This window comes from Pezoporus occidentalis, unplaced genomic scaffold (genome assembly GCF_034315485.1).
Source record: "Pezoporus occidentalis ecotype Australia unplaced genomic scaffold, CSIRO_AGI_Poc_V1 ctg27, whole genome shotgun sequence".
In the NCBI taxonomy this organism is placed as follows: Eukaryota; Metazoa; Chordata; class Aves; order Psittaciformes; family Psittacidae; genus Pezoporus; species Pezoporus occidentalis.
This window is the reverse complement of record NW_026914611.1, coordinates 7,173,431-7,191,687: the sequence shown is the minus strand read 5'-3', so window position 1 is coordinate 7,191,687 and position 18,257 is coordinate 7,173,431. Positions and strand designations below refer to the sequence as shown.

The following is an 18,257-nucleotide window of genomic DNA, read 5'->3' as shown; positions in this document are numbered from 1 at the left end:
AAATGGGACTTGGAGTGTGCGTAACAGGGCAGTGTACACTTTTTAGTGCCTATGGGCTCTATTTTGAAGTCACTTGTTTTAGCTGAGACTCCTAACTACAAGTGGACTACCTGAAATGTCCTGAAGCTGCAGCCTGCAGTGTTATACAACAAGGAGCTTTCAAAGCTTCTGTGTTTTTCTGGGATTTCAGGCAAGATAGGAATGTGGAGTGTGGCTGGTTGCAGATTGTCTGCCATGACTGACACCCGCTGTCAATTCAGGTATCATTATGTTGTTGTCTTTTGAGTGAAAGAGCAGAAGATCTTTCTCTTTTTTTTTTTTTTTTTTTTTAGGATAACCACTACTGGAGGGAATTTGGATAAAAACTGTCATACTTCCAATTCTTGGTCACTTCTACTCCTTTGAGGTGAAAGGATGCGGAAGACCCCATTCTTCATGACTGTACAGTGATTACTTGTTATAGTTAGCCAGAGAACAAATTCAGAGTTAATCTGTGATGGAAAGATGTAGGGATTGCCTACAAAGTGTATATTCTGGGCAGTGAAATGCAGGACTTCAAACAAGTTGAGGATTATAGAAAAGAGAATGACTAGGTAATGGAATGATAAAATAATTTAACAGATAAAGTGGGTTAACTGTATATGGGGAAAAATAGTTCTAACTTTGTCTACGAAGTTATGGGCTCTGAGCTGAGTTTTTTTACTGAAGGAGAAGATCTTAAGGTTGTGATAGGTACATAGTTCCATGGAAGCATCAGCCCAGTGGCTAATAGCAGTCAGCAAAGAAAATCAAATATTACAAATCAGTCTGAAAAATGGCTGTGCGAGCCACAGCCTACATTCCATGTGTGGGTCTAGTCCCTTCATCTCAAATATGATATGATATACTAATAAAAGTTATGGAGATGGTCTACAAAGTTGATCAATCTGTATTTAGAGTGACTGAGCATGCTAAGAGTTGTCAGTCTGAAAAAGAGACAACAGCTTGGTGGAGATGGAGGGCGAGGTACTGATGGCTGCAAAATGATGAGTTGCATAGAGTGAATAGGTATTAATCATTCACTTTCTTTTCCAGTTCAGGACTTGGCATCCATCAAATGAACCTGGCAGGAGCCAGATTCAGACCAAAAAAAAAACAAACCAAAATTTGCTTCCTCATTCAACTTGTGGAGCTCATTGCAAAAGATGTTGCAGTTGCTAAAAGCTGACACAGCCGCAAGGGATGACTGCAAAAGTGTACAAAGAGAAATGTATTGAAGGTTACCGAGTTTACAAAACTCTGTCTGCTTGTGGAAGTCCTCTGAGCTGGAAACAGTTAGCAGCTTGGCGGCTTTTAAGGAGAATGTGTGCGTTTGTTTGCCCTGGTATTATCTTTTCCCACCTAAATGCTTATGGCCTCTGTGAGAAACAGGATATGGCCTCTGTGAGAAACAGGATGCTGAATTAAGCAGATCTTTGATATGACCAAGTAAGGTTGTTCGTGTGTTATTCAGTGAAAAATAATGAACTACCAAAATGTCTTTCCAAAATATAGCAAAATGTATAGTTTGTTACCCCAAAATTCTTCTGAAACTGGTGGATTTTATGTTTTTTGTTGTGACAGTGTTGCCCACTGAAAGTGACTGCTTCCCACACATAGTTTGGGTGCTTGAATTGGTATTGCGTGTGGGGAAAAATAACAAATAATACTTTTCATATAATTTCAGGAATGTGAACAGCAAAAATCAAAAGAAGAAGAAATTCTGCAGTCATTTCATAAATGGAAAGAGGAGGAGAAAGAGAAATTGGCTGATGAAATAGAAAAAGTGAAAGAGATGTTTATGAAAGAGCTTAAAGAGTTGTCTTCAAGAAATTCAACATTAGAAAATGTAAGTGATTTACATTTTCCAACATTTTAAGGCATGAATCCCTTATAATAGATGGCAGTGAGCTTCACATATTTGAAACATGATGTAGTCATCTTAGAGGTCTTCTTAGAAAACTCTAAAAATAATGGTTTGATAATAGCCATAATTCTTTGTATACTGGTGCTTTAGGAATATAATTTCAGTTCTTTTTTAAATCACACTGTTCTAGATGAATGAATTATGCCTTCAGCAACTATGTCTGTTTTTTCTTGCTTTTCAACCTTTGAATGTCTGTTTACAGATGGGTAGATGCGATTGATGTCTGTTAGGTGTGCTTACACTAATATTCTCGTAACTGACATGGAGGTGACTAACCTCTGGGTTGTAGTCCTGACAGTATAACTGCATGTGTTTTCAATGCATGCTCTAGAAATGCTTTCCAGAGTTTTCACCAGAAAGAGAGCTGTAGAAGTATAGGTGGCTCAGAAAACAAAATACGCACAGTATTACCAGAGTAGCTTGTATTTTGTATCTGCTATGTCCTGCGTGCACTTGCAAGGCGTATTTATGTTAGATGTATGTATTAATAATTATGTGAAACTCGATAAATGCTGAACTCATCATAAATGTGAAAAGTATCTGATGCAGTCTCTGTATAGTTATGTTTAAAGTGAATTGTGTATTAAATAACAAAATGTGTATACATGTTCTTAAATTCTCTCCTCCCCCTCCCTCCCCCACCTTCTTCTAGCAACTGGTAGAATTACGAAAGTCTAGTATGCCACAAAAATCCAACTTAGGGACACTGAAAGACAGCCAGGACTTTACAGAAGAGGAACCTCAGAGTCCTCAGGATTATCACAGCGTGGTCAAGCTTCTTGAAAAACAGGTAGCACTATAACTTAATGTATTGCTTTTGACAGACTACTTGTGTTCTTCTTATTTTTGTACATCTCTGAATAGGGTTTTAAATACGTAAGTAAAATTTTCATCTCTCTTAAGGCCCACAGTATCTTCTTTTTGAAGATTTACTGTTACTTAGTACAATCTTTATAATAGAGATCGAGACATTATTTTGCTTATCCTTTATAAATGAACTAATTGTTATTTATCTATATTCTCTTATTCTTTGTGATTAAATATAACTAGTATTACCTAGTATGCTTGCAGTTCGGTTCCAAAGTGCTCTGGTAAAGCATTTATGTCTGCTCATCTGTGAGGCCACTTAAAAACTGGAATTGTCCATTATCCAAGATGAAAAAAAAAAAGTTGAGAAACTTTCTGATGGGATCTGTTAACACAAGACTTTTGGGCCATATGAAGCACTTCAGCTTGGCAGGTTAAACTTTTTTACCAGGACTATTATCATCTGACCAGCACAGATGCTGGTGCTGATGCAAATCAATTGGACAATCCAAAGTCCCACTTGTAGGAAAGATTGAGCTAGAAAGGGCCGCAGGGGCCAAGGTTGTTGGCATTGCTCTGAGACTCACCTCTGTGTCCAGGTTGTTCCTGTTAAAAAAAAAAAAAAAAGACAAAAAAAAAAGACTGTAAGAAACACCCACAAACTTTTTTACTCCTTTTTTTGACACTTTGAGACATGCATTATATATTTCATGGTTCTTGGAATGTGAAGATCTTTGTCTATTGCTGATATATAAAGCTGCCTATATCAAGATGAAGTATCTAAACATCCAGAAGTTTAGATACTTCAGTTATTTTTACTTTATGGGTCTTTTTTTATTTCATCAAGGAAGATCCACTTCACTGTGAAATTCATACATTAATATCTTTTTTAATCAACGTTACACAAAATACATTGCTAATGAGTACTTGAAATGACATTATTTTTGGGAAAAAAAGCCCTGCTCTTACTACTCTAATTGTTAATACACAGAGATGCATCAAAATACTAGTGTATTTCTTACAGTTACTATGGATACAAATTAAAGAGCAGATATGTAGTTTCTAGAGTGATTGGTAAGAAAACCATACTCAGATGTATAAAACATGCTGATGACTGTTCTAGGTCTTAAATATGGGGTTACTCAAGCTTCATATCATCAATAATCTTTTTCGTATTTATGCTTTATTTAGAAAAGTAGAGCTACATATATCAAACTAAAATGGTAATGTGTTGTTAACAGGAGTAAATATTAATTTCATCTATGCAGGAAAATAAGTGGACATCTAGAATACAAGCCCTAAATCATGACCATGAGACAGAAAAGGCCCTGGTAAGTGGCAGAGCAAACCAACTAACAGGAGATTTTTTTTCTTACTTTTATTACCCTTTCAGTAGTTCCAAATATGCTGTAATACATCTGTTGCATTAGAAAGCCTAGATACCAAGAGTTGTAAGAGTGTATCCTCTTAGACCTATTTATTACCTTTTTCTTTTCTAGGAGCTTGACATTTCAGTCAAGGCTAAGGTTGAAACAGAATTTGTCATTTAAGAATCTGACAGACACTTGAAACTGTATCTCTCTTCTGAAGAGCTTACAATTAGTTCTTCAAGGACTGTGTCATTATACAGTGTTTTCTGTGTTACATGGATATGCTGGAAAGTTAGATATAACTTGCCAACACGTAGCTTTCACCTGCCCTGTACCTTCTGCTGCCATGTACCTATGCCGTATGTCTCCTTTTTTTTCTTCTTTTCTGTCACTTCTCTGCTGCTTTTTTAGTTGCAGCTTTCTAATGCAGAATCTGTTCAGCTTTTCCAGGAAAAAACACCATGGCATTTTATTTTGCATCAGTTTATGTATTTTACTATACAGAGCTTTATTCCTCAGATTTTTTTTTATGTCTACATTTCTTTTTAATCTCTTTCCAGCTTTGTTTCTCTTGCTTCTTTTCCTTTCATTTTCCTTTCATCTGCGTGAACATGTAAGAACTGAGCAGATCATAGTGGTCTGACCAATGCTTCTCCTCCTCTGGCAAGAAAGCAGTGGGGAGGAACCATGGAACGTTCCCCAAAAAGGATGTAGTTAATGATACACCCACATACAATGCAAGAATAGAATAAGGGAGGAGTAATGTAAGTATTACTTTTGGGATGGTGCACTTAAGACATATTGTTCCCTTTTTTCTACATTCAGAGCTAAAGGGTTTTTCATGCAAATTCACATCTCATCTCCTTATTTGATTACATTATTTGATAGTATTTATAACCACATATTTTTGTAGAGTTGTATGCTTTTTCCTGCAGTCTTATTTTTAGGCAATCTCAGTAATGTGTTTGCATGTCCCTTTCTTTGTATTGAGATTTAGGTAGCCTTCCTTGTGTAAATAAAAAGTGATCCTGACAGCTGTAAAATACACAAATCCCAATGAAATCACAGGAGACATTAAGGTTTTTCTGGAAAAAAATAAGAAAAGGAAAAAAATAGTTAAAAATATTTAAGCATGACATTTGCTTATTTAAACTGTTTAGTATTAAAATATTTTCTATAATAATATGAAGTTACTTTTCTTTTGATTGCTTTCTAGCTGCTGTCACAGATTGAGAAACTTAAATTATCAGTGAGAGAAGACCTGAATAAAAATAATGCCTTTTACAAGAGAAGGATAGAAGAGTTGGGGCAGAGGCTTCAGGAGCAGAATGATCTGATTGTTACTCAGAAGAAGCAGGTCTGTTTTGTGAAGCATTTGATGTTTCAGAGAAACATTTTACTGGCATTTGGTCTTTGATGTATCTCTGACTGCATATTGACTGTGTGTCTCTATGGCTTGGACTTCTGTTTGGGGAATTGGAGTGCAGAACATTGTTTTAATCATAGAACTGCTTAGGTTGGTAAAGACGCTTAAGATCGTGGAGTCCAATCATAAACCTAGCACTGCCAAGTCCATCACTAAACTATGTCCCAAAGCACCACATCTAAACGTCTTTTAAATACCTCCAGGGATGGGGACTCCACCACTTTCCCTGGGCAGCCTGTTCCAATGCTTGACAGCACTTTCAATGAAGAAATTTTTCCTGATATCCAACCTAAAGCTCCTCTGGCTCAACTTGAGGTCATTTCTTCTTGTCCTGTGGCTTGTTACTTGTGAGAAGAGGCCAACACTCACGTCACTACAGCCTCCTTTCAGATAGTTGCAGGGAGCAATAAGGTCTCCCCTGAACTAAACAACCCCAGTTCCCTCAGCTGCTTCTCATAAAACTTGTTCTCTAGACCCTTCATCAGCTGCCTTGGTCTTTGGACATGCTCCAGCAACTCAGTGATTTGCCTGTAGTGGACTCACAAGTTTACTGTTTTCTTTAGACTGAATTACAGCCAGATAGTTTCCTCTACACTCTCAGTTTCATTCAGTGCATGTCTTGGGTGTCAAATAGACAGAACTGTAGAGCAGACTGGAGAACTGTTCATACATTTCAAATAAACGTGTAATTAAGTGTTTCCCTGCAGTGGAGCTGGACTTGCAAAATTGAACATGAATTGCTGAAGCAGAAAGTATTGAAGCTGTGAGTGCTGAAGTGGTCTATTAAGCCTGCTCTCATTTCACTTTATAGTTTGTAAAAAATAGGGTACACAAAGCATAAGTCCACAAAAGACAACAAACAGAAATAAGTCTTCAGTAGTCATTAAGCATTAATGAAATACACATTAAGCAGTAGAACAGAGTTCCACAAAAGTAGTAACTTTTCTCTCCAAATCATAACCAATAATTTCTGTTATGGAATAGTACTGAAACTAGGTATTTTGTATTAAATGTTCATTTTTAGATATTGATCATTTACATTTGTAACTATTTATCTGTCTTCCCTATTCTAGATTAAAGAATTGTCCACAAGGTCAGTTGGAAACATTAAACCATATGAAGGTAAGTACAATCTGTAAGAAAAATCAGATTTTCTGATTTCAGCAGCTTGGCTGAAACGAATGTTACAATTCATTAAAACATAGAGACATCAACTTTACTAACTAACTATTGAAATCACATCAGTACTGGCATTTTGTGTTTCACAGGGTACCTACCCCTTTTCATGTCAGGATTTGCAAAGTTCATGTTTTGCATCTGTAAGGAATCATAATGTAGAAAGATGATTGCTTGAATAGTAAAGGGATGTGAAATGCAGCAGCTGTATTTTGTATTATGTAAGCAGCTTTAGGCTTTGCTTTATGAAATGTAATTTTAATTGTTTTGGCATGCTTGACTATCCTTAGGCTGCAGAACTCACAAAAGCCAAAATACTGGAAGAAAAATTATTATTTTTTCATTTAGGGCACAGATGTTCAAAGAATTTTTTAACTCTGTCATTTTTGTCTGTGAGGTGCTTTAACATCTGAAGTCCTACAAGTAACTAAACCTTGTAATAGTGTTTTAGGATCTAGTCCTGCACCACAAACGCCCATATCGGCGATGCTGCAGTTGCAGTGGCTTGAAACAAGTTTATTGTAATAGATGATGACATCTGAATTAATTCTGATCCCAGTTTGGAAACCATCTTGCTTTACTGGCAAGGCATTGGTTTGAACTGAATCTAGCAGCAGGGAGTAGGTTGGTTTGAGGAGAACATAGTAACAGTAAGGCTGTACGCATTTTCAGCTAGAGCTTGTGATATCCAGCCACACTAAAGAACAGTCAAGTATAAGACCATGGCACACAAGTGACTTTGCTCGTAGGCCCCAAGCTTATCTGAGGAGTGTAGAATTGAAGCGGTGATTCACTCCAAGGCTACACTCTATACATGAGATATGCATAGGCTTTGTGTAGTAGATCCTCTTTGGGGAATATAAGCCTTGATCAGGTTAGGCTTAACTAAGTAGCTTTGGGCCAAGACTTCTTTCCTGAGACATAAAGACAGCATACAGACATGACCAAAGAGATAATCACATTCCAGTTCACTGATGATTTAGTTAATAGTTTCTTTTCCTGATTCTAGAAGTATTAAAAACATTAAGCATATATAAAGACATACTTTCATGTTGTGAAGGACCATTTTTTACTTTCTAAATGATTTGTTTAAGTTTTCTTCCTTAAAGCAAAAATTTAAATGATTTATAAATGTGATTAAATATTGCTATGTTTTAGACTCTGTATATGTGTATTATTGCTTACTATAATACTTTTTTTTTTTTTTTACTCTTATGCAATTTTAGTGAACACTACTGTAGAGCATCTTCAAGAATCTAAACCAAGTCTACAGCTGATGCATGGTAAGGCTTTTTGATAGTTCCAGATCCAGTACTTTCAAATCTAACCCTCTGTCTTCTCAAATGTGTTGCTTGTTGAATCATAGCTGTAAGAGTAGTTAGTTACATTGAAAGACCGTATTTGGAATTGCTTTGCTATATGTCTATGTCAGCACTGAGAATGTCTGTCAAGTAATTGTAAAGATGTACTATTGAAAAGAGTAAATGAAAACCAAAAGCAAACAATTTGAGAACATTTCCTAGCACGTGTATAGTGTTGAAGCACTTTAAGGTAAATAAAACTAATTGAGGAAATGAAATGTCATTTTCTTACAGAAAATGTGCTTATCTGGTATATGCATATACTGGATAGGTATATACATGTACTGGGATTTGTGTAGGGAAATATGTGGAGATACTTGGTTTTAAGTCCCAGAATAGTGTATTTTTCTTGTGAGGTCTAATGGCAAGGAGGAAAAACACGAAAGAAGAAACAGTCAGAATAGACAGCCATCCTGTGTAGATAGTGCTTCCAGAGTATATCTGTAGTTAAATATAGATCATTATTTATTTAAACTTGGGGCATTGTGATACTGTTTAGAATTGGGGGAAAGGGATGAACTTCCATTTGCATTGTTTTGTACCTTGTGAAAATAGTTTTCTTTCTCAATATGCAAATTAATGGAGAGTATAGTTGCCGTACCAATATTCTGCAATCAGTTATTTGCATTTTAAGTAGAAAAGTAATGAAAAATGACCTTTTGAGCAAAAAGTGCTTAAATGTTAAAAACCAGTTTAATAATTTGAATCACTGAATTGCAATTAAATATTTTTTATTCATTATATCTCTTAGTTTTAAAACCTGTCATAGGGAGACAAAATGGAATTTGTGTAAGAAAAATGTACAGAATTTGTCTTGTACAACAAATGCAAAGTTCTGAAAAGGCATATGGGGAGAAGGGCAGTATACAACAGAAGCTTTCAATATAACTTCATTAAGAAATGAAAATTATGAAGTGTTGATTTAAAAATATTTGTAATGACAAGAATTATTAAATGAAGGAAAATAGATCATTATATGGTAACATCATTTGAATAATACAGAGAATTCTTCCTAACATATTCAAGGTTAGCAGTTCACTGCTTGAAGCTTTTTATGTGAAAATGTATAGATGAAATGTTTTGTGGAGAAAAGTACTAATATATATAAGAATAGATTATTAGCAAAAGTATTTTAAATAATCTCATTCTTTTTCATTCAGACCAGCTTCATTGCACCGGCACAGTAGTGCTGGCTCTTGCTAAGAGATCTCAGGGCAGGTAGCTTAGCTGTTGCCCAGAATTTAAGAAACAAGTTTTATGAAGAGTGTTGCTGCTAAGGGCTTACACAGCAAATTTGTAAAACATTGCTTTCTTAGTGCATTTACTTTCATTTGTACTGAGGAGGAAAACAGTTCTCTGAATGTTAGTATTTTCTGTACTCTGACAATTTTAATCAGGTCATCAGATCTTTCCTAATTTCTTGCTGTTCCAAATAGGAAGTTTGTGGCACCTTCTGAAACTTATTAAGATAGAAAAGGCTGTTCCTGCCATTGATACACAAAAGATTCACTATCAGTTTATTATGAAACCTTAACGAAGGTGTTTCCTTCAGATTCCTTTGCTGATGATTATTTTGTTTATCTCTGCAGGTCTCTCTGTCTGTCCCCTTTCTTCCCTTCTGGAGTTTTTTAAACTTACCCTACCTAATTTCTGGATATAGAGGTTAGCAGAGGCTATAGTGTCTTCTACAAAATTTTCAGGGCTCCTCAAGGGATTGAATTACATACTGAATTATGACTCATGGCTGCATCTTGTGCCATTATCAAAATACAAGCACTCATTCATAACTTCTGTTCACAAATATATTTAGCACAGAACATCTCTGGAATCACCAGAGCTGTACTTTTCCTACAAAGCAGTTGCCTGCATATGGAATATCTTCCTTTTCTTTTTCTTCTTAAAAGAAAATTAATTCTGGAAAAAGGCTCTCCAATGTGAACTTCAGTACACTTTTCGAAGTTGCTTGGAAGATTTTGTATTCACTCTGCACATCTTAAATCTGTGTAATGAAAAGATAATGTAAGTTACAAGTGAGGTATGCTAGGTGTAAAGTAGTGCAATAACTGTGTTAGCCTGATGCTTTTGTATTATCATTCCTGATTTCTTGCAGGAGCTAATAGTGTGCCCTGAATGCCATCCTGGCTGACAATTCTTCTCTCTATTTCTGAGCTAGCTGTAGGGTTTTGTGCAGATATAACTGAAGTCTTAGCCTTCAAGATTACGTCAAACTCACAACAAGGCAACAGATTAATTATGAGTTTTTATTTTAAAAAGTCATATTTTAAAATCAGGCTTTGCCTCCTACATTGAAATGTTGATACTTGTTCAATATTTAATCTTTGTTAGGTCAGTAATGTCAGGTATAATGTTGAAGACAGTAATTAAAAAAACAAATACATTAATTAGGTTGTTGATTAAAACCCACCTCTCAGTCTTTAAACATGGCGTAAACTAAGGCTCAGCTATCATTAGGGACATAGCTGAAGCATCTGAGGAAAATGTAGGCAAAGTAGCTTTGCTAGACAGTTAACAGAGAAAAGGGGCACCTTCAGAGTTTGGTTCACCTGAACTAAGATCTGAATTGCTCTTTGCCTGTGTCTCTTCGTTGACTGTAGGAGTCTGAGATGACTAGGCTCCTAACTTAGAGGCCTCAGGTAAGTGTCAAAAATTTATAATATTTAAGAATATTGGTTTAAAATTAGTATTTATGCTGCCTGTGTGCAGTATATGGCTTCCCATTGATTAGTTAGGAGAAAAATATATGAAGTGTGTTGATACAAATATGATGGTCAAAATTACAGGTATCACAAATGAAGTTTGGCAGCTCTTTGGATGTGAAATTTGAGTATAAATTAAAAGAGTGTATCATGACTATAACCATGGCTTACAGTCCTTACGTCTTTTAAGAAGTGCAGCAATTTACAGCAGAGAAGTTCTACATTTTATCCTGGGTTTTCATACTGCAAGTGCAAAGTACTTACTGTAGGTGATACTCCACTATAGGTAATTGTTACACTTTTGATCAGGGTAGAAGTTCTTTAGCATTTAATATTTTAGAGGAAATAAACAGCATTTCTCTTTTAAATGCTGGCCAGAAGACTCTTTTTCCAGTAGTATGATCAGAATATTGGTGTTTTTTTTTAATTAAACGAGTAGATAAGAACAGACAATTAATGTATGATATGCTTGAAATATATGCAGCCTGAACTCCTCATTATTGGTAAATATATTTCCCTACACCACCTGCATGGAAATTGTCTTCAAATATTTTTTTAAATATTTGATATTAAATGATTTGTCAAAGTATGCCAGGTACATAATTTTTCAGTGGTATAATTAATTATCCACTGAAGAAATTAAGACTTTTGATACATCTCTTCTATCTCTCCACGTGTATTAGCTGGCAGAAGAGATATTCTGAAAGATGCGGGATGACAGACATCATTGTGGAGGTGATTTTAAGGTTGCTGGCCTTAATTATGGCTAGTATTAATAAGTCTTGATTCAGGCCAGTGAGATAAGAGTACATCCAGCCTGCATAAAGACTGGTGTTGAAAGCTGCCATTTAGTTAGGTTCAGGCCTGAGGCTGACAGGAACTATTCTTCTGAGGATAAAGGTAGGGGTAGGTTTGGGACTGAGGCCAGCTAATGACATACATGGAGGATGTGTCTAGAATTTGTGATGGGGCTAGGTAGAGAATTTAGTAATAATGTTGTTTGGCTAGGGTCAGGTGTGAGACTGCTGAGGAGGAAGTACTGAATTAGCTTTGGAGTTAAGGTGGTCCATGCCAACGGAAGTTGTTGGTTTATGGTAGGATCTGCAAAGGGCTAGTATCAGCCAGAGACATCTTCTTACTGCTGAACCAGGGTTTTACAGGGATCACTGAGCTTGTATTAGGATTAGGAATAGGTTTAAATAGGCATTGGTTGGAAAAGAGAGATATGATCAAGTTAAGAAGGATCAATTAAGCAAAGTATCAGCAGAACCTGACTGGTTTAATTATAAAGTTGAAATTTATCTCTATTTTATAGCCAAGAAAGGGGTGGAGATGAGAGCCAGGAATCACATTGTGTCAATGAAAAAAGTATAATTGAAGTTGGATCTGAACTGCAAGACTGATGTAATCTCCAATTCTGCCAGTACCCTAGTAGTCCAAAGCAGGTGACCTGCTTAGAACAACATGCCTTCTGCCTTGCTTTAGCCTCCTGGGATCCACTTCCAGTAAGGCAAGGACACAATATGGCTGTTCAGCTGGAGTAGCGAACTAAGACGTAACTAGGAACAACTAATTTATTTCTAGGTGTGAGTCCGAAAAGAAGGTAAGTAGTCTGTCTGGGTTCAACACTCAGGCTGGGATGAAAGGTGGGAGTAAGATCCTGACCAACAAGATCTGATGTTGAAGATGCTGACGTAGAGCAGCATCTCCTAGGGTCAGCTGAACTAGGTTTAGGGCTGATAATTGACATGATGGTAACTGGCTCGTCTTAAATCAGAAGTTGTAGTGATTACTTGTTTAAGGCTAGCATTGGATTGTGGCTTGGAGAGATTTTGGGCAAAAAAAGGTTGGATGAGCTAGAGTTCACAGTAATTAAAAGTAGTTAGGATTTCAGTCTGTATCAGCAGCATTGTTTTAGATTTGATTCCAATGTGATGTTTAATAAATATCTCTTAGAATATGTTTATGGTAAAGAGAAAGAAAAAGCCTGCTTATGTTGGAGGAGTTGGTGTTTCCAAATACCGCACTCCCCCATGTCTTAGCATTCAACCTCCTCTGTCATCATGCCATGAACAACAGTGTTACACATAACAGTAATACATTTTGGGTTTGCTCTTGCAACTATTCTGTTACTGATCTTTAACTTCCTCTGTTTCTAGTATACTGAAGAAAGAAGCAAGTACCTTTTTTGCCAGATCAGCAGACTCTTTTCAGTTCTGGGTTCTGAGGACTGAGCTTTTCTTGTCAAGTTACCAGAAAAGGGCTTGTGCAGAGATGAGTCAGCACCTTTAAGCAGATTGCATTTGAGTGAAGTACAGGTAAAGCAAGTATAGATTGAATCCAATTATACAGCAACTGGCTTACTATCTAGTATGTCCAGCCAAGAAACTCAGAGGCCTCAATGCCCATACAGCTAAATTAAATCTTGCCAGATCTCATCTGTGCTTCAGGCTCTGTCCTCCAAAACAGGCTCAGTGTAGGCTTTTGGGAACGATCCCAAACTGTGCACGAACACTGTTTTGGAGAATGTTAGTTGGTGCAGGGCAACAGTGTGCCAGTACCAGTAGTGTGGAGGATCATGTTCAAGTGCCCAGAAACGCCTTGACCGCTGTTAAATTTGACAACCTTAGAGTCTGAAAGACCGGAAGCCTATTTGTCTCTCAGTTTTGCTGTTTTTTCGGTAAAATATATTGACATTTGCATCTTGTTATCGTCTTGTGGTGGTGTGAGAAGCTTCTTTTTTTTTTTTTTTTAAGAACTTTTTATTTAGTACAAATTATGTGGGAGCACATCTGGTTACCTGCTTGGAAAAGCAGGTGAGAGGCTGAATATAGCTGCAAGTATGGAAAGCATGGAGAGAGCAGCTACCATACCTAAACATTTACACCACCAGTTTTAGTCCTCTTTAGATGGAGAATAATTTGGAGATGTGACTGTAAGTGTCACTTTGTTCCAAGTGCTCATTTCACTGTGATTACCCATCACAGTGCATCTATGTTTGTACCTCATTATACAAGAAGTACTGAAAAGCAGTCATCTTTACTGCAGTGTCATTTTCTTCCCTTCTCGCCATGGAGTGTAGCGACCATTTATAGTACCTGAGGTTTCTCGTGAAGGCCGAGGCAAAAAAAACCAACACCTGGCCAAAATACTGGCCAGTAAATTGTATTCTTCTATACTGCCATTAGTTGAACGCTCTAAGTGTAGTCTGCACATCTCTGGTTTTGTCATAAACCCTAGAAGAAACTCAATTTCTAGTTTTCATTGAAATAATTTATGGAAGATGAATATTAACATTTTTAAAAACTGGATTTTTATTAATCTACATATAAGCATTTTCATGCATCTCTTATATCTGAAGTCTGCAGAGTGTATTTTAGAGTGTACTTAAGTACAGCAGTACTTTGTACCTGGCAGCCTATGGAATGATAATTTGAATGTGTTTAGGAAGCTGTTTTCAGCAGAGGACATTTCATGATTTCTTTAAAGCACATGGTAATACTGACTCTCACTATACTGGAGTGATCAAAAAGAGTTTTTAAATTAGTTTTATTGGGAATTATCGTAAATATATATATGTTAAGTTTCCTTACGTTTTGCATGTACAAATTCAGTACTTAATAATTCCGCAGAATAATAAGTTAACATTTTTCCCGTATGTTTTTGAGGTTTTCTGTGCCTGTCCATTTCACTTGCCTTTGTAAACTTCCGGTATCAAATTGCACAGAACAATATTTTACAATAAATTGTAAAATTAAAATTCTTCTTATGGGAAATGAATGATAGTATTAATTTACTTAATTCTAGGTGGTCTTGTCATTGTAGATGCCTAAAAACATCCCACCTGGCCTTTGGGTGCCATCTCAGAAGGGTGTGGGGTTCTCTATAGTTGTGTTGAGCTATCAGCCAGCCCTGTGCTGATGGTTTAAAGCTCTGATGGCAGTAGACACACATGCGTGGGCAACTGGATCACTCCTGAAGTGACCATTGTATTAGGGTCTTCTCTACAAAAGTGTACCACCAAGGCAGTGAGAAGTCATGATGCATGAGGTTTGTGATTGTTCAGCAGGTTGTCAGCAATCAGGAAAGTTGACATCAGCGTATTTTTTTTTTTTGCCTTTTGCACTTTGGACCTTGACCTTTTTCTGTCCTGTTTGTCTGGTGTTCCTGTTCTTCGTCATTATTAGAGCAGGCACCCTTGGTACATATGCTGGAGCCCATAGAGGAGCTTTCAGAAGAGGAAAAAGGTAATGGTTGGTTCAGCAAAAAGTACAGTGGCATGTGTTTCTTGGAAATAAAAAAGTGAATATTATTTGATACCTGTGGTGGTTTTCATTGTATTTCAGCATGCTTATGTGATTTGGGTGGGAACATTCCTTGTTTGTGTCAGTCTCCTATTTGCTATTGATGCTTGTAAATATTACCATTTCCTTATCCAAATTCAATGTTTTTGTGAAAATCTGGCAAACTTTTTAAAGCAGGCATATTCCATATGTCTAGAGGCACTTGGGCTAAGCAGAGCAAAAATGTTTGATGCTGATGCTGTTGCAGTGGGTGCTCCTTCTTTTTCAAACTCTGCATAAGAGGGTGAAGAGTTCAGATAAAAGAAGGAAGTTGGTGGTGGAGTTTGAAGCTGCCTACTTTCACAAACACACCAAAGATACTTTTGCAAGTAATCTTCAATTACACCTACCTCTAAGCAGCACAGATCCAGCCAGAGTTGTGCAATTCCAAATGAAATGATGTAGCCCACTGTTGGCAGCTGTTCTTCTGCTTCATCTGAGGAAAACTTGGACAAGGCCACATTTACAGTGACAGAACAGAAAGCATTGATTCATCCTGCATGGTATTCTTCTCCTGAAGAAGGCTAACAGTACTTTACATGAAACACGAAATAGCTGAATAGTATAATAATCTGTACTGTGTGCAAAAATCAATATCAGTCTTGAACCTTATAGCCAATGAGTTTAAATTTTTTAAGGGATTATGCTGTTTTGAAAGCAGAATTATTATTTGAATACATCTGTGCGTCACTGAGAGGTTTCCCTAGGGAAAATCCATTGACTCTTGAATAATCTGAAATAAAGACTGCCCACATATTTGCCATTCTTTCTGCTATTTCTCTTGCTTGCCATCATCTCTCTTGATGGATTGTCTTTGATTCTTCTGCTGCGCCTAAAGGCATGGCCTGCAGTACTAAAGAGGGAAGGAAAGAATGCAGTTTGAAAAGATAGACCCAGATTTTTTTGGTTTTGGTGACAGCCATTTGTAAGGGAGAGTGTGAAAATTCTTGACTTGGTGCATTATTTCATAGAATTATGTAGGAGCTGAGACAGTGATCCAGAGTTAGGGTCCCTTTTCTTCAAAGTTGTTAGATCTAGCATTTAGGGTTTGTTTTTTAAAAAACCCAAGAATGAGGGAGAAAATAGATCCGTAACTAGTTGGCTCTGGCAAAGAGGATTTGGCTTGAGTTAATTAGCAAGAAAGAATATTTTCGTTAATAAGGATAATGCTGGATAGTCTTGTTACACATATTAGTATGTAGCAATTAGGAATTTTAAAATTATTGTAGATTGATCTATTTTATTGTGAGGATTAACATCTGAAAGGAGTGGGATTTTCAGAAGGCTCCTTGAAGCATTCCATTTTAAAATGTTTCCTGTCTGGCTTTCTGGGAGTTTTTCATGCTATATAATGCACCTTTTCCTGACTGGGGATTATCTGGTAGATCTCTGTTTCCTCACCAACCAGCAGTTTGCCTCTTCTAGGACTCAACTTTCAAATCACTTTTCATCCCACCTCTGTCAGGGACTAAATTGCCCACACAGTTCCCAAAGCCAGGTAAGATTTCAGCTGGATTCTGTCCTCTTTAACACAGATCTGTTAGTATGGTAGCTGGACTGTTGTTCACTTTGCATTACCTATAGTTCTTTTATTTATTGGAAGCCAATCCTGCACAGTAACCTAATATACCATTTGTGTATCTTGAGACTTTTTTGGGTCCTCTTCCTGGTGCTTATCTTTCCCTTACAGAAAAATGAAAAGTAAATGGAGCTGCTATTTAAGCAACCATTATTTAAAAATAGAAAAAGTTGCATGTTTAGTTTGAAAGAAAACATTTAAAAGTCATAATATGGGATTATTTCTTCATTTATATCTTTGTCTGTGGGCTGGCAAATGACTCTGCTGCCTTGTAAGGCATATTGGAAAGAGACAAACTCCTGCCCAAGATGTACCATTTCAGGGGGTGAAGTTGGGAGTGTGGTTTACAGCACACTTTCTTGGGATGTTGTGTATGCTTTGCCAGCTTTGCTGACCACTGCCAGACAGAAGCAGCTACCATAGTCCTGCAGATCATTGGTTCACTTGGCATAAGTGGCATTCAGTAAAATTTCGTCTTCCAGAAACCCTTTATAGGCAGGTTCCAGATGGGTATGTTTTGCTTCTTTACTCCCCTGTATGACCTTATAATACTTTAGCCTAACTTAAATGTCAAGATTCTTCAATGAAAGAATCTGTCTAGATAATTCTTTATTTCTTGCATAAGAGTTTCTGTCATTACTGATGCTTAAAGCAAGGGAAGAAGATAGAAACTTCTTTGTCTGCTTTCAAGTATGTATGATGTCATAGACCTGCATAGAAGAAAACACGACACTGAACTTTGTCCTTGATAGAGTTTTGGAGAAAACCTCAGACTAAGGTTTTGTCTTTACCAAGACTTTTGAAGGTGTTACTACTTTCCGAAGATCCAGTTTCAGTAGGTGTTTCTCATTAGGGAGCATTACATTGTTTAAAGCTTTTCTTAATAAGTTTGGTATATTCTTGTTTTAATTCCTGCTAGACTTCAGCTTTGATTTGAAAGAACACTTTTAGAGAACTTAGTTATCAGAGGATAGTCTTTCATTATCAGAAGTTACCAAGTACAGTTCTAGTAGTAAAGATCTTTGTTGCTAAATATTCAGGCATATAACTTTACAGTGATTCTGTAGCAAGAAAAGTAAAGGATACTTGTGGTGGTATGAGGTGCTGAGATACAGATTCCAGGTGAGCTGACTTTTGTAAGTTAGCCCAAGATTTTAAAAGGAATACAATTCCATGGAGGCCAAAAGTGCACATGTATGTCTATGGTATTTATCAAAAATGCATGCTTCAGAGCAGTTCTTAATTGTCCCATGTACTGTAGGTTTTTCAAGTGTCTCTTAAGTGCACTTTTCCATTCTTATTTTAGAAACTGAGAGAGTTGATCGTAAAACAAGTAGAAGTAACCAGTATTTATTAAATGCTTTGAAGACTGATCCTTCTTTAACTAAAAAATTACGAGTATTTTTGGAGCAAGCCTTGGAGGAGAAGCTGGAATCTTTGGGAATTAAAGCAGTAAGATTATTTTGAGTTATTTGAATCTTTGTCCCACTTTCGGTATTGTCTTTCACTCTTGTACCACAACCCTCAGCCTGT

General features: G+C 36.7%; 1 protein-coding gene across 4 annotated transcripts in view; it reads left to right on the top strand.

Moving 5' to 3' along the window:
- DZIP1 (DAZ interacting zinc finger protein 1) overlaps positions 1-18,257 on the top strand; it is a 36,057-nt gene that overhangs the window by 9,558 nt on the left and 8,242 nt on the right. For 3 of the 4 annotated variants that reach the window (XM_062624608.1, XM_062624607.1, XM_062624610.1), the window contains exons 5-12: positions 1,706-1,867; positions 2,598-2,735; positions 4,021-4,083; positions 5,339-5,479; positions 6,622-6,670; positions 7,951-8,007; positions 14,990-15,049; positions 18,031-18,176. In XM_062624608.1, coding sequence (XP_062480592.1) covers positions 1,706-1,867; positions 2,598-2,735; positions 4,021-4,083; positions 5,339-5,479; positions 6,622-6,670; positions 7,951-8,007; positions 14,990-15,049; positions 18,031-18,176 — 816 coding nt within the window. The remainder of the gene's footprint in view (positions 1-1,705; positions 1,868-2,597; positions 2,736-4,020; positions 4,084-5,338; positions 5,480-6,621; positions 6,671-7,950; positions 8,008-14,989; positions 15,050-18,030; positions 18,177-18,257) is intronic. The other variant, XM_062624609.1, reaches the window with a different exon arrangement.